Raw genomic sequence first — 15,893 nt, forward strand, 5'->3', positions numbered from 1 at the left:
GAGAGCAAATGTAGATGATCAGGTGTGTGCCTGTAGACTATGTGTTAATCCAAGCTAGACCAGGGCAATAAAACATCCACGTATGCAGAAGATTTCTCTCAGAACAGGGGGGGTGAGGTTCTAAGCCTCACCTCTGTTGATCCCCAATTTCTCACCTGATGGGCCCCCTGCGACTGTGCCTGTCTTAGGTTGTTCCTCCCTTGAGGAATCTTACCCGTCTCTGGCTAACCAGTCATCTTCCGGGGCCATACAGGGAAATGTGAAGTTGGTAAGTGAGAGAGAAGCCTTATTGTTTGAAAAGGTTAGCTTTTTACATCTTTGCATATTTATGCCCTGTGGCTTCTATGCCCAGCATTTGTCTTGAGGTATCTTTACCACTTGGAAGAATTATGATACTCGATAAATTTGATACGAGGCACGAATTCTATTTAAGGGTTGTAATTAGGAAGGAAGAAGAAAAGCTATAGAAGTAGCAGAGGGAAGAAAACATGGGAAGATTGATTATTTCTTTGACATATCTTCTTGTAGAGTAACTTCATCATGTATAGGTTTTAAGCTACTACTTAAATTGCGCACACACATTAACATAATAGGAGTATAGTTACATAACCAAAGCATATCTGTAATTACCAGCCATCTCCAGTGAAACCAAGAAAACCAGTTAGGCACCTTAGGCATTTGTGAAAACTTATCTATGACATGGTGGATATTGTCCAACTGAACTTGAACAGTCTGAGAGAAATCAGACAAATTAAAACAACCCATTCCTGGGGACTGTTCACATGCCATATGTTCTTTTAACAGTAAATAGTCTGTAGTTGTAAGACTTTGGAGCGCTACAATTTGCACTTCTCCAAATTCTTGGTTGAGTTCCAACAGTATAGATCCAGTCAAATTTGTTGTTTTACTGTATGCACAGGCCAGTTTAGATATCTCCTTCCTCATTCCCATGGCAAGTCCAGGAACGGGTGGGATGAGTGCATCTACAGCTGTAGCAGTGCGTGGATCTTTGTTGGGGTTTTTTGATGATCATCTTCTGGCATGAGTCTTCCAGAGAGTGCTGATGTTGGAAGTTCTTTTTCATATCGTATCTTAGTTCATTTTTGGGGTAGCCCAATTAGGCTTTGATCCTCTGTATAAACACAAACAGACCCTTTGCCTACACTTTTATATGCCCTTTATACCCTTGTGTAGAACTCGTTGGAGGTTACCACACAGGAACAGCCCTTTTTTTTTTTCTTTGTTTTTGGTATCACTAATCTACACTTACATGATGAATATTATGCTTACTAGGCTCTCCCCTATACCAGGTCTCCCCTATAAACCCCTTTACAGTCATTGTCCATCAGCATAGCAAAATGTTGTAGAATCACTACTTGCCTTCTCTGTGTTGTACAGCCCTCCCTTTTCTCCTACCCCCCTTGCATGTTAATCTTAATACCCCCCTACTTCTCCCCCCCTTATCCCTCCCTACCCACCCATCCTCCCCAGTCCCTTTCCCTTTGGTACCTGTTAGTCCATTCTTGAGTTCTGTGATTCTGCTGCTGTTTTGTTCCTTCAGTTTTTCCTTTGTTCTTATATTCCACAGATAAGTGAAATCATTTGGTATTTCTCTTTCTCCGCTTGGCTTGTTTCACTGAGCATAATACCCTCCAGCTCCATCCATGTTGCTGCAAATGATTGGATTTGCCCTTTTCTTATGACTGAGTAGTATCCCATTGTGTATATGTACCACATCTTCTTTATCCATTCATCTATTGATGGACATTTAGGTTGCTTCCAATTCTTGGCTATTGTAAATAGTGCTGCAGTAAACATAGGGGTGCATCTGTCTTTCTCAAACTTGATTGCTGCGTTCTTAGGGTAAATTCCTACGAGTGCAATTCCTGGGTCAAATGGTAAGTCTGTTTTGAGCATTTTGATGTACCTCCATACTGCTTTCCACAATGGTTGAACTAACTTACATTCCCACCAGCAGTGTAGGAGGGTTCCCCTTTCTCCACAGCCTCGCCAACATTTGTTGTTGTTTGTCTTTTGGATGGCAGCCATCCTTACTGGTGTGAGGTGATACCTCATTGTTGTTTTAATTTGCATTTCTCTGATAATTAGCGATGTGGAGCATCTTTTCATGTGTCTGTTGGCCATCTGTATTTCTTTTTTGGAGAACTGTGTGTTCAGTTCCTCTGCCCATTTTTTAATTGGGTTATTTGTTTTTTGTTTGTTGAGGCGTGTGAGCTCCTTATATATTCTGGATGTCAAGCCTTTATCGGATGTGTCATTTTCAAATATATTCTCCCATACTGTAGGGATCCTTCTTGTTCTATTGATGGTGTCTTTTGCTGTACAGAAGCTTTTCAGCTTAATATAGTCCCACTTACTCATTTTTGCTGTTGTTTTCCTTGCCCGGGGAGATATGTTCAAGAAGAGGTCACTCATGTTTATGTCTAAGAGGTTTTTGCCTATGTTTTCTTCCAAGAGTTTAATGATTTCATGGCTTATATTCAGGTCTTTGATCCATTTTGAGTTTACTTTTGTATATGGGGTTAGACAATGGTCCAGTTTCATTCTCCTACATGTAGCTGTCCAGTTTTGCCAGCACCACCTGTTGAAGAGACTGTCATTTCGCCATTGTATGTCCATGGCTCCTTTATCAAATATTAATTGCCCATATATGTCTGGGTTAATGTCTGGATTCTCTAGTCTGTTCCATTGGTCTGTGGCTCTGCTCTTGTGCCAGTACCAAATTGTCTTGATTACTATGGCTTTATAGTAGAGCTTGAAGTTGGGGAGTGAGATCCCCCCTACTTTATTCTTCTTTCTCAGGATTGCTTTGGCTACTCGGGGTCTTTGGTGTTTCCATATGAATTTTTGAATTATTTGTTCCAGTTCATTGAAGAATGTTGCTGGTAGTTTCATAGGGATTGCATCAAATCTGTATATTGCTTTGGGCAGGATGGCCATTTTGACGATATTAATTCTTCCTAGCCACGAGCATGGGATGAGTTTCCATCTGTTAGTGTCCCCTTTAATTTCTCTTAAGAGTGACTTGTAGTTTTCAGAGTATAAGTCTTTCACTTCTTTGGTTAGGTTTATTCCTAGGTATTTTATTTTTTTTGATGCAATTGTGAATGGAGTTGTTTTCCTGATTTCTCTTTCTGTTGGTTCATTGTTAGTATACAGGAAAGCCACAGATTTCTGTGTGTTGATTTTGTATCCTGCAACTTTTCTGTATTCCGATATCATTTCTAGTAGTTTTGGGGTGGAGTCTTTAGGGTTTTTTATGTACAGTATCATGTCATCTGCAAATAGTGACAGTTTAACTTCTTCTTTACCAATCTGGATTCCTTGTATTTCTTTATTTTGTCTGATTGCCGTGGCTAGGACCTCCAGTACTATGTTAAATAACAGTGGAGAGAGTGGGCATCCCTGTCTAGTTCCAGATCTCAGAGGAAATGCTTTCAGCTTCTCGCTGTTCAATATAATGTTGGCTGTGGGTTTATCATAGATGGCCTTTATTATGTTGAGGTACTTGCCCTCTATTCCCATTTTGCTGAGAGTTTTTAACATGAATGGATGTTGAACTTTGTCAAATGCTTTTTCAGCATCTATGGAGATGATCATGTGGTTTTTGTCTTTCTTTTTGTTGATGTGGTGGATGATGTTGATGGACTTTCGAATGTTGTACCATCCTTGCATCCCTGGGATGAATCCCACTTGGTCATTGTGTATGATCCTTTTGATGTATTTTTGAATTCGGTTTGCTAATATTTTGTTGAGTATTTTTGCATCTACGTTCATCAGGGATATTGGTCTGTAGTTTTCTTTTTTGGTGGGGTCTTTGCCTGGTTTTGGTATTAGGGTGATGTTAGCTTCATAGAATGAGTTTGGGAGTATCCCCTCCTCCTCTATTTTTTGGAAAACTTTAAGGAGAATGGGTATTATGTCTTCCCTGTATGTCTGATAAAATTCCGAGGTAAATCCATCTGGCCCGGGGGTTTTGTTCTTTGGTAGTTTTTTGATTACCGCTTCAATTTCGTTGCTGGTAATTGGTCTGTTTAGATTTTCTGTTTCTTCCTGGGTCAATCTTGGAAGGTTATATTTTTCTAGGAATTTGTCCATTTCTCCTAGGTTTCCCAGCTTGTTAGCATATAGGTTTTCACAGTATTCTCCAATAATTCTTTGCATTTCTGTGGGGTCCGTCGTGATTTTTCCTTTCTCGTTTCTGATACTGTTGATTTGTGTTGACTCTCTTTTCTTCTTAATAAGTCTGGCTAGAGGCTTATCTATTTTGTTTATTTTCTCAAAGAACCAGCTCTTGGTTTCATTGATTTTTGCTATTGTTTTATTCTTCTCAATTTTATTTATTTCTTCTCTGATCTTTATTATGTCCCTCCTTCTGCTGACCTTAGGCCTCATCTGTTCTTCTTTTTCCAATTTCGATAATTGTGACATTAGACCATTCATTTGGAATTGCTCTTCCTTTTTTAAATATGCTTGGATTGCTATATACTTTCCTCTTAAAACTGCTTTTGCTGCGTCCCACAGAAGTTGGGGCTTAGTGTTGTTGTTGTCATTTGTTTCCATATATTGCTGGATCTCCATTTTGATTTGGTCATTGATCCATTGATTATTTAGGAGCGTGTTGTTAAGCCTCCATGTGTTTGTGAGCCTCTTTGCTTTCTTTGTACAGTTTATTTCTAGTTTTATACCTTTGTGGTCTGAAAAGTTGGTTGGTAGGATTTCAATCTTTTGGAATTTTCTGAGGCTCTTTTTGTGGCCTAGTATGTGGTCTATTCTGGAGAATGTTCCATGTGCACTTGAGAAGAATGTATATCCCGCTGCTTTTGGATGTAGAGTTCTATAGATGTCTATTAGGTCCATCTGCTCTACTGTGTTGTTCAGTGCTTCCGTGTCCTTACTTATTTTCTGCCCAGTGGATCTATCCTTTGGGGTGAGTGGTGTGTTGAAGTCTCCTAGAATGAATGCATTGCAGTCTATATCCCCCTTTAGTTCTGTTAGTATTTGTTTCACATATGCTGGTGCTCCTGTGTTGGGTGCATATATATTTAGAATGGTTATATCCTCTTGTTTGACTGAGCCCTTTATCATTATGTAGTGTCCTTCTTTATCTCTTGTTACTTTCTTTGTTTTGAAGTCTATTTTGTCTGATATTAGTACTGCAACCCCTGCTTTCTTCTCACTGTGGTTTGCTTGAAATATGTTTTTCCATCCCTTGACTTTTAGTCTGTACATGTCTTTGGGTTTGAGGTGAGTTTCTTGTAAGCAGCATATAGATGGGTCTTGCTTTTTTATCCATTCTGTTACTCTGTGTCTTTTGATTGGTGCATTCAACCCATTAACATTTAGGGTGACTATTGAAAGATATGTACTTATTGCCATTGCAGGCTTTAAATTCGTGGTTACCAAAGGTTCAAGGTTAGCCTCTTTAGTATCTTACTGCCTAACTTAGCTCACTTATTGAGCTGTTATATACACTGTCTGGAGATTCTTTTCTTCTCTCCCTTCTTGTTCCTCCTCCTCGATTCTTCATATGTTGGGTGTTTTGTGCTGTGCTCTTTCTAGGAGTGCTCCCATCTAGAGCAGTCCCTGTAAGATGTTCTGTAGTGGTGGTTTGTGGAAAGCAAATTCCCTCAGCTTTTGTTTGTCTGAGAATTGTTTAATCCCACCGTCATATTTGAATGATAGTCGTGCTGGATACAGTATCCTTGGTTCAAGGCCCTTCTGTTTCATTGTATTAAATATATCATGCCATTCTCTTCTGGCATGTAAAGTTTCTGTTGAGAAATCTGACGTTAGCGTGATGGGTTTCCCTTTATAGGTGATCTTTTTCTCTCTAGCTGCCTTTAACACTCTTTCCTTGTCCTTGATCTTTGCCATTTTAATTATTATGTGTCTTGGTGTTGTCCTTCTTGGATCCTTTCTGTTGGGGGTTCTGTGTATTTCCGTGGTCTGTTCGATTACTTCCTCCCCCAGTGTGGGGAAGTTTTCAGCAATAATTTCTTCTAAGATACTTTCCATCTCTTTTCCTCTCTCTTCTTCTTCTGGGACCCCTATAATACGGATATTGTTCCTTTTGGATTGGTCACACAGTTCTCTTAACATTGTTTCATTCCTGGAGATCCTTTTGTCTCTCTCTATGTCAGCTTCTATTCGTTCCTGTTCTCTGATTTCAATTCCATCAATGGCCTCTTGCATTCTATCCATTCTTCTTATAAACCCTTCCAGAGTTTGTTTCATTTCTGCGATCTCCTTTCTGGCATCTGTGATCTCCTTCCGGACTTCATCCCATTTCTCTTGCGTATTTCTCTGCATCTCTGTCAGCATGTTTATGATTCTTATTTTGAATTCTTTTTCAGGAAGACTGGTTAGGTCTGTCTCCTTCTCTGGTGTTGTCTCTGTGATCTTTGTCTGCCTGTATCTTTGCCTTTTCATGGTGTTAGGAATAGTCTGCAGAACTGGGACGAGTGACGGCGGGAAGGACTTCCTTTCTTGTTGGTTTGTGGCCCTCCTCTCCTGGGAGAACAGCGGCCTCTAGTGGCTTATGCTGCACAGCTGCGTGCAGACAGGGCTTCTGCTTCCTGCCCGGCTGCTATGGAGTTAATCTCCGCTGTTGCCGTCGGCGTGGCCTGGCTCGGGCCGCTGCTCCAAAGTGGTGGAGTCGCGTTGGAGCAGGAGCTGCTGGGAGGCTATTTATCTCCGCAAGGGGCCTCCCTGCTCCCTGCAGCCCAGGTGTTAGGGTGCCCAGAGATCCCGGATTCCCTACCTCTGGATTAAGTGACCCGCCCTGCCCCTTTAAGACTTCCAAAAAGCACCCGCCAAAACAAAACAACGACCACAAAAAAAAAAAAAAATAAGAAAAAAAAATTTTTTAATTAAAAAAAAAAAAAGTTTTTATTAAAAAAAAAAAAAAAAAAGGGGGTGGTCGTTCGTTTTTCTTTATTCTCCGGTGCCATCCTCAGGCCTCTGCTCACCGGTCTTTCTGCCCTGTTTCCCTAGTATTGGGGTCCCTATCCCTTTAAGACTTCCAAAAAGCGCTCGCCAAAACAAAACAGCAAAAAAGCAAAAAAAAAAAAAATGGTCGCGCGGTTTTCTTATGTCCTCTGTCGCCCAGCCTCCAGTGCCCGCTCACTGTTCTTGCTGCCCTGTTTCCCTAGTATTGGGGTCCCTATCCCTTTAAGACTTCCAAAAAGCGCTCGCCAAAACAAAACAGCAAAAAAGCAAAAAAAAAATGGTCGCGCGCTTTTCTTATGTCCTCTGTCGCCCAGCCTCCAGTGCCTGCTCACTGTTCTTGCTGCCCTGTTTCCCTAGTATTGGGGTCCCTATCCCTTTAAGACTTCCAAAAAGCGCTCGCCAAAACAAAACAGCAAAAAAGCAAAAAAAAAAAAAATGGTCGCGCGCTTTTCTTATGTCCTCTGTCGCCCAGCCTCCAGTGCCTGCTCACTGTTCTTGCTGCCCTGTTTTCCTAGTATCGAGCGCCCTGCACTCTGGCCCGGATGGCTGGGGCTGGGTGTTCGGCAGTCCTGGGCTCCGTCTCCCTCCCGCTCTGCCTGCTCTTCTCCCGCCGGGAGCTGGGTAGGGGCGCTCGGCTCCCGCGGGGCCGGGGCTTGTATCTCACCCACTTCGCGAGGCGCTGGGTTCTCTCAGGTGCGGATGTGGTCTGGATATTGTCCTGTGTCCTCTGGTCTTTATTCTAGGAAGGGTTGTCTTTGTTATATTTTCATAGATATATGTTGTTTTGGGAGGAGATTTCCGCTGCTCTACTCACGCCGCCATCTTCCGCCCCTCCTCAAATTCTTCTCATTTCTATTCTAAATATCTCAAGAGTCATTTTTCCCCAAGATCCATGTCTCTGGATCAGCCCGACTCTTATCTCCAGCCATACATTGTGCTCCTACCAGCCTTGACTTGGGATCAGTTCAGCAAGGACAGGGTCTCTAAGGCAGAGGCCAGTGTAGTGATGCAAAGCAAAGACTGATGGGTTTCCATTGTGTGTTTGTATCTTTTTTCTCCACAGAGTACAAGGTAAAGGAGATACACCTGGGAGTCTCTGGGACCCTGGGAGCTGCAGGGAACTGGCAGAAAGATGACAGCACTATCCATTCAGGGAAGGTGACACCAATAAATAACTCAGTGATCTTCTTAAGACCAGCATTTCTGCTCTGTCGTGGCCCACATTCTCTGCATCCTGCCCTACATCTCTTGCCCACTGAAATCAAGACAGTTGCCCATGGACCTCAGAGACTTTCTGGAGGCTTGCCCAGCCCAGATATTAGATATTTACATTGAGGAGGCCTTGTGCCACATTTACCAAATGCTACCAAGCTTATCCCTAGCAGCATTAGGGGATGCTGAGGCTTGTCTCTTGGGAGCAGGTGCCTTGAGGCTGCCAGGCAAACCCAAGTTGGGCAGACCCAGCCTTTCCTCCAGATTTTCATCTCTGGCCCTCTCTGGGTAGATGGGTATGGGGGAGCCCAGGCACAAAATGTGGCTGAAGAGACAAGCCCACCACCCTAAGCCAACCTGGAACTGCCCCACGCCCACACTTCCTCCTTAGATCTACCCTTATGAACTGCTGCTGGTGACCACAAGAGGAAGAAGCCGTCTGCCCAAGGATGTGGACTGGACGCAGTTAGAGGCGAGTATGGAAAACCAGACAGGAGCCTCTGGGTTGGAAGGGATTCCAGAAGTTGCCGGCCTAACCCAGCTTGGGAGGAGCAGGCAGAATGAATGGCTTTAAGGTCACACAGCTTATTGAACAGGCAGAGACTCCAGCCTGGCCTCCTCAGCCCATGACTGCTCCAGCGGTTCTGGGCTGCCTTCTCACTTCAGTTAGCCTCTGTGGTGCGCAGCTGCAGTGTGTCCCCACCAGGCACTGATGCTTCTGCAGATGTGAGAGGAGAGCTAGATTTTGTCCCTGCCATCAAGGGGCCTGCAGTCTGGTGGACAAACCGGAATGCAGCTATGACTTTATGCAGGATTGTACAGAGAACCAGTGCTTGTAATGGGGAAGACAGGGGAGTCAGCACTGCATGGAAGGGGACTCAGGAAGGAAGTCTTGAGCCAGCTCCCTAGGTTCCAGCTCCATACATTTATAACAAGGGCCTCCTTTTCTGCCCTCCCTTGGCAGGCAGCTTAGGGACAACCTCTCCAGACCTTAGTTTTCTCCTCTTTAAAATGGGGTGATTGTCCTGCTTCCTGCAAGCTGCCAAGTGAAGTAAATGAGGCGATGCACACACACAGAGCCCTTGGTGCAGACTCTGGTAGCACACTGAGCAGTTAAGTATTCAGTGCATCTTCTGGTGCTGTTATTCAGAGAAGACATCTAAGGCTGCACTGGTGCCAGGAAGAGGAAGGATTTGGATGGACTTTGAATGTGGGTGGGTTCAGATGGATGGAGAGAGGGAGGTGAGCCTCATGAGCAGGGAATGGCATAAACAAAGGTGCAGAGGCAGGCCTGAGTGTGGCATTGGCTGTCCAGCAGTTCAGTCCACTTGACCTGGAGTTCCAATCCCTGTCACATTCTGCCCTTACCACCCCAGTGCCACTCCCTGCCACTCCCTCTCATAGAATGCCCTTTCCATCTCGCCAGCCTCTTCACCCCTCAGGGCTCCATTCTAGTGATGCCTGTGTCCTGACATACCCCAAGCCTTCCCCAGGTTGTGTTGCTCGCTGTCCCCTCCAGCCTTCCCCAGCCCTGCAACCAGAGCACAGACCAAGCAGCTCTCCCTCCCCTTTGGTTCAGATAATCAGGCCGTGTATCCCTCTGCCTGTCATCTACCACGGGGCCTGGACTAGGGCAGGTGTCAGGAAATGTTTTCGGAATTGAATGCAGTCTTCTAAGAAAGGAGACTCAGCACTCCTTGGGATTAGCCCATCAGCTACTCCTGACCTGACTGCTGAAGCATCTGCCCTGAGCGGAGTGTGGGGGCAGAAGGAGGGGGTGCAGATGGGCCAGGAAGCTCTGCCAGTCCCAGCTCTGGCATGCTGTAAAGCAATGATTCTCCATACGTTTATAACAAGGGCCTCCTTTACTGTCTAGCAGCAAGTGTCTGCTGGTGCTGAAGGGGACAGCTCCTACCGCAGTTCCACTAGCCAGCATTGGGGATGGAAATGTCAGGGAACCTAGTTCATCGTGGAGGACCGATTGCTCTTCTACATTGCCCGGAACAACAAGAAGCTAAGACCAGGGAGCTCAACCTTCCCTAAGCATTAGAGTCACCCAGCGAGTTTCTTAAAAATACCAATATAGGGTCCCACCCTAGCCCAATAAAATTGCAACCTGGAGAGGAGTTCAGGCATCAGTATTTTCAGATGCTTCCAAGAATACTTAATGTGTAGCCTGAACTGAAGCCATAAGACTATAGAGACACTTCCCTAGCTCTCTATACCAGTTTAAAGAGGGCCTGAAGAAGGAAACCCCTGACCCTGTCCTCAAGGAACTCAGAGTATAGATAGTCATCCAGTAAGTATTGAAAGCCTATTATATACCAGGTACTGTTCCAGGTGCTTGCAGTGTATCAGTGAATGAAATAGGGGCCCCTGCCCTCTTGGAGCTGGCATTCTCGTGTAAGGAGATAGACACTAAATGACACCAGTGATAAACAAATGACCTAACACACTGAAAGGTGACAGGGCTAAAGGGAGTAGTAGCTGAGAGCGGCGGGAGAGCGGTTGGGGTTGGAGGAGGGGCGAGCTTCAGTTTTAATAGGGTGGTCAGCGTAGACCTCACTGAAAATGTGACACCGAAGACTTGTAGGTGAGGTATGCCTAGATAAGGAGGAAGAGCATCCCAGGCAGGGGGCACAGCCACTGCAAGTTCCTCATGCCGGCGTGAGCATGGTGTGCCTGAGGACAGCAGGAGATGAAGTCAGGAAATGGGCACCAGATTGTGCTATGTGACAGACACATGGAGAGATCATTGCAATAGCGAGAATGACCGGTTGAGTGCTTCCTGCATAGCGGCCACTGTGCCAAGCACATGCCCTGTATCATTTCATTCACCCTCACAGTATCCAGGGGCAGGTACTAGGACACTCCCACTTTCTAGAAGAGGAAATGGAGGCTTAGAGAGGCAATGTACCCAGGTCATACACCCATATTTGCCTGGCCTTAAAGCCTGTGCACTTAACCTTTAAGCTTTAAAGTCTGTGGTGAATGTCAAATGGACAGGGCTGGCATTAGGCGCTCACAGGGGAAGGGAAGCTCCAGGTGGCCCTTAATAGAGGGAGAGGAGACAAGCCTGTCTCTTTCAATGTGTCCTACTGCGGACACATTTTCCTTGAGCTGAGTGTGCCATGCCTTCACATCGAGCCTCACAAAAAAGAGTTTTGTACACAACAAAGAAACCAGCTAGAGAGTCAAGAGTAACTGTCTTCCAATAACAAAAGAATAAATTAAGTGGAATTGTAGTTCCCCTCAGTCTTTTCTGTGGGTGGAGCAGAGAGGTCTCCGCATATCCAAACTACTCTTCAGCACTCACTTGAGTGAAAGTAAAGCAAATATGGACAAATTGGTAACAGAAATGGGAGAACAGGGCACCCTCGAGGCTGGCAGGGACTAAGGCAACTAACAGCCAAATACGATGTGTGGATGCTCTTTGAATCCTTATTCCAACAACCCAACTGTAAAAGTCATTTTTGAGACAATTAGGGGAATTTCACTTTGAATAGGTATTAGGTGATTCTGAGGAATTATTGTCCATTTTTCTTACCTTTGCTCATGCTCTTGTGGTTGCATAAGAAAGTAGCCACATGTTTTGAGCTGCATATTGCAGTATGTAGGAATGAATCGACATGGTGTCCAGGGTTTGCTTTTAAATATGTCAGCAAAGGAAATAGGTGACCCAATGTGGTGAATTAATAATAATTGCATCTGGGTAATGACCATGGGTGTGCATTGTGCTATTTTCTCTCTTTTGTGTAGTTTTGACATTTTTCATAGTAGGAAGATTATGAATTTTTAATGGATTGACCAAGGGGGTAGTGAGAGTGCACTGTGCTTGCGATCAGAAGGCCTGGGCTTTGTTCTCAGTTTTGCTACTTATGTACCACCTTCCATCCTCCCTCCCTCCCTCCCTCTTGGTCAAGTAAGTCATTAGCATTCTGTGACTGGGTTTTCTCATCTTTCAAGTAGATAAAAACAATTCTGGTTCTCAGAGTAGTTGGAAGGATTAAGTGAGAAAAGTGAGGATAAACATATAGTTATGAACTACTGAACATAACATAAATGCAGTGCAATTAAACACTGTTAAGTATTGAAATACCAACTCAAAGTAACCAGCAGCCATTGATGTCTATCAAGATATCAAAGTTACCTTTGCTTGAAGTTTTGGAAATGTGACCAAAATACTAGTTCACAGTGAAATAAGTCAGAGCATTGGCTGATTATTGTGTGGCTATATACATAATTTTCATCACATCTCCATCAGTACTCAATCAGCTAATATAATTGCTACGAACACATCATCTCAGTGATTCCAGTAAGCTTTCAGGTGGAAAATATGCCATATATTTCTCTCCTTAAACATAGTTTTTATTTTATTTTGAAAATTTTCAAAAATTTTGCAACTCCATAAAAGTTGCAAAAATAGTAAAATGAATATCCATTTACTCTTCACCTAAATGTACTACATTTTAAGTGACATGTATTTCTAACTCTAAAAGCTTTTGACAATGTATCAATTTTCAAGGATGCTTGAAAGGGACAGAGGGAAGGCAGAAGGGAGGACAGGCAGAAAGGAGGGGAAAACCTGACATTGAATGCGAAACAAAGTTTTATCACATGGCCTGTTTGTTTTCATATAAGAAAGAGTTGACACTAAACTATGTTTTCTACCTTTATCTTGCATCTACCTACCACTTCAGCATTTTATTAATAATAATAATAATAATAATAAGGGAGAAATGTGGGATTCACATATAAATCAAGTATAAAAATCAAATGAATATTCATATCTGACCTGGTTGTTTGTAGTTCATAATGCATGATCAAAACTGAAAGTTTCTGTGATGACTGCCCTTGTACTGTTCACCATGTAAGAACTTATTCACTATGTAAGAATTTGTTCACCATGTAAGAACTTGTTCGTTGTGCTTCAGAAGATCAGAGACTGATGAGAATTACGCTTGGGGTGGATTAATGATTGTGCATTGAGTCCCCTGTACAGAATTTTATTGTTGTTAACTGTTAACAACCATTTGGTCAATAAATATGAGAGATGCCCTCTCAAAAAAAAAGAAAGAGATGAAAGGACACTTCAGAAATATGAGCAGTAATTTTTTTCTTTGACCTGAGGAATAAGTAGCCTTGCAGATAATTTGTAGAAATATTAAGAGGAAATACACCCAAAAATCTTGGCAATGCCTCCTTTTTCTCCAAAAGTAGAGGGGAATAGCAATGACTCATACACACTCCTGGACACAGAATGCATGGAGCAGGGATGCCGAAAGGTGAGGTCAACCAGGATGCGTCTCCAGGCACTTAGATAAAGCAGAAGTCCCACCTGAGCCCTGGGTGGGGGAGACCTCTCCAGCCAGGCCAGCTGCAGACACCTCTCCGGGGAAACTTACATTCAAACATTCATCCATTCAACAGATAATCATCATACACCATCCGTGGGTCAGACACAGAGCACCCAAGGGAAATATACAGGGACGCTCCCCTCTCCACCTGGCCCCACCTACCCCTCACATCCTTAAGCTGTTTCCCCCGTCTCCTCCCACCTTTCAGCGCCACCTGTCCCAGGAGGAGTTCTACCAAGTCTTCGGCATGACCATCTCCGAGTTTGACCGGCTGGCCCTCTGGAAGAGGAATGAACTGAAGAAGCAAGCCTGGCTGTTCTAGGCAGAGGCTTTATAAATATATATCCATTTATATAAAGATATATGTAAATCTCTATATGAAGCTTGGTATAATCCTCTCTGTGTAATGGGACACACTGCCCACCATGAGACTTGCTGTTCTGCACTGTCAGGCCAGCCCACATCATAAAGATGTTTTTATGCTCCTTTCTTTCTCTCTTCTAAGTGCTGTGGGGTTTGGGAAGGGATTTGAGGGGACTCCTATCCTTTTGCTGGGGATCCTTTTTATACTGAAACATCTGTCCTAACTTGAGTCCCCCAGGATCCAACTCTCTTTGCTAAAGGAGGTGCCTGAAGATGTTTCTCTCCTCTCTGCTTCCTGGAATTTCCCCTCAGTCTCTGGGGCAGATGCTGACCATGCAGTTTCACATCTTACTGGACCCAGAGGGGCCCCCATGGGAGGATCACAATGAGCACTGAACACCTTTGAGAGCCCATGAAGAATTTTCTCATCATCCCCAGTTAGGAGTTCAGTGCTTCTGATTGGTGACACCATCAGCAGTGTGGACCTTGGGTCTGTTCCTGATAGCAGCAAACAGAAGTGGACAGAGACTTGGCCTCTCAGCTCTCAGGCCTTGTCCTTCTGCCCTTGATCCTAACCTCTCCTTTAACCAAGGCTCATGGTGGGAAAAGAAAAGGCACTTCCCTTCCTCCACCACACCTCCAGATGGCCTCTTTGCCTGGCCCCACCTGGAGGACCAGGGAAGGAGTGGGAGCTGGGAGCAGGAGACAGAGCAGCGCACCTGTCAGAGTCAGAGCTGCAGGATGTCTTGGGACCCTCCCTTTCCCTCACTGCTCCCAGCACCTCCTGACCCTTCCCCCTTCGAAGGAGAGGCCCATTATTTCAGCCTGTACTCTTCAGCCTTACTACAATCTATGTGCCTGACTACTTAACACGCCACAGGGCTAACACTCCTACCACAGTTCCAACTGAACTAAATAGACAAACTCTAACACCCCTCTAAACATAGGCCACATCCCAAAGAAAGGTTCTTGGTCTATGCCTGCTGGTCCCTGGGCTGGCTGGGATAAACAACCAGATCCCCCACCAATCCTCAATTCCCACTGCAAAGTTGGCCACATTTCATGGGGGAAACTTTTGGGAGAATGCTTATGAAATTCCAAAATACAGCATTGACCAGCACACTCATGATCATCCTAGATTTCCCTAAAGGCTACCTTTCCTGCCTCCTTGCCTTCTGGAACAGGGGTAAAAGCTTAACCTCTCCACCCATCCCTCATCCCTCAACTATGAGTTGGTGATGTTTGGTGGGGTCTGTTCCTTCTTGGAGGTGCCTTACATCAGCCCATTTTGAAGTCATAGAGGAAGGATGAAGTGGAGATGATCATAATGACTCTCAAAAGGCTGGTGATGTGCAAAGCAGATGTAGAACTGACTTCAATTCAACAAACCCTCACTAAATACCTGCTGTTGCTGAGCACCTTCTGTATAGTAAGCACTGAATGGGGGAGGCTGATGGGAATACTGGGTGATCAACATGGGGCCTGGTCTGGGGGGCAGGCCTACTAACAATGGGTACAGTAAGGCATGTATTCAAACATGGTGGAGGTAAAGCAGAAAATGATAGGAGACAGCATGAGAAAGTATGACTATTGAAAGGCATAAATGCAGTTGGTACAGACTAAGGAAAGTTCTGAAAGAGACTGCACTTCAGCAAAGTTCAGGAAGGATCTTTGTAAACTGGGAGGAGACCGTAACTTGAAAGGGTGAGAGGATGAGAGGCTAGAAGGGAGGTCTAATATATTCTTATTTAAAATGCCAACCGCTCTGCAACTTCTCTCTTTGGCCAATGTCTTTCAACTGTCCTGACCCTTTTGAAATGTCCCTGGCCAGATATTGAAACTGCCCCATTATCACTGGTTGAGAACTTGGCAAGATTGAAGGGTTTTGTTATTGTTGTTGGATATTTTTGTTTCCCATAAAAGCACATAATTTCAACCCATACCTGTGTCCTCCTGTTGTTTCTAGTGTGAGTGGAAACATGTTACATG

General features: G+C 44.2%; 1 protein-coding gene across 1 annotated transcript in view; it reads left to right on the top strand.

Moving 5' to 3' along the window:
- The window catches only part of LOC130682689 (actin-binding LIM protein 3-like), a 62,699-nt gene extending 48,211 nt beyond the window's left edge, over positions 1-14,488 (top strand). Inside the window, exon 15 of the mRNA XM_057497560.1 lies at positions 13,750-14,488. Coding sequence (XP_057353543.1) covers positions 13,750-13,863 — 114 coding nt within the window. The 3' untranslated portion in view covers positions 13,864-14,488. The remainder of the gene's footprint in view (positions 1-13,749) is intronic.
- The last annotated feature ends 1,405 nt before the right edge of the window (positions 14,489-15,893 follow it).

Source organism: Manis pentadactyla, chromosome 2 (assembly GCF_030020395.1).
Source record: "Manis pentadactyla isolate mManPen7 chromosome 2, mManPen7.hap1, whole genome shotgun sequence".
NCBI classification, from domain to species: Eukaryota; Metazoa; Chordata; class Mammalia; order Pholidota; family Manidae; genus Manis; species Manis pentadactyla.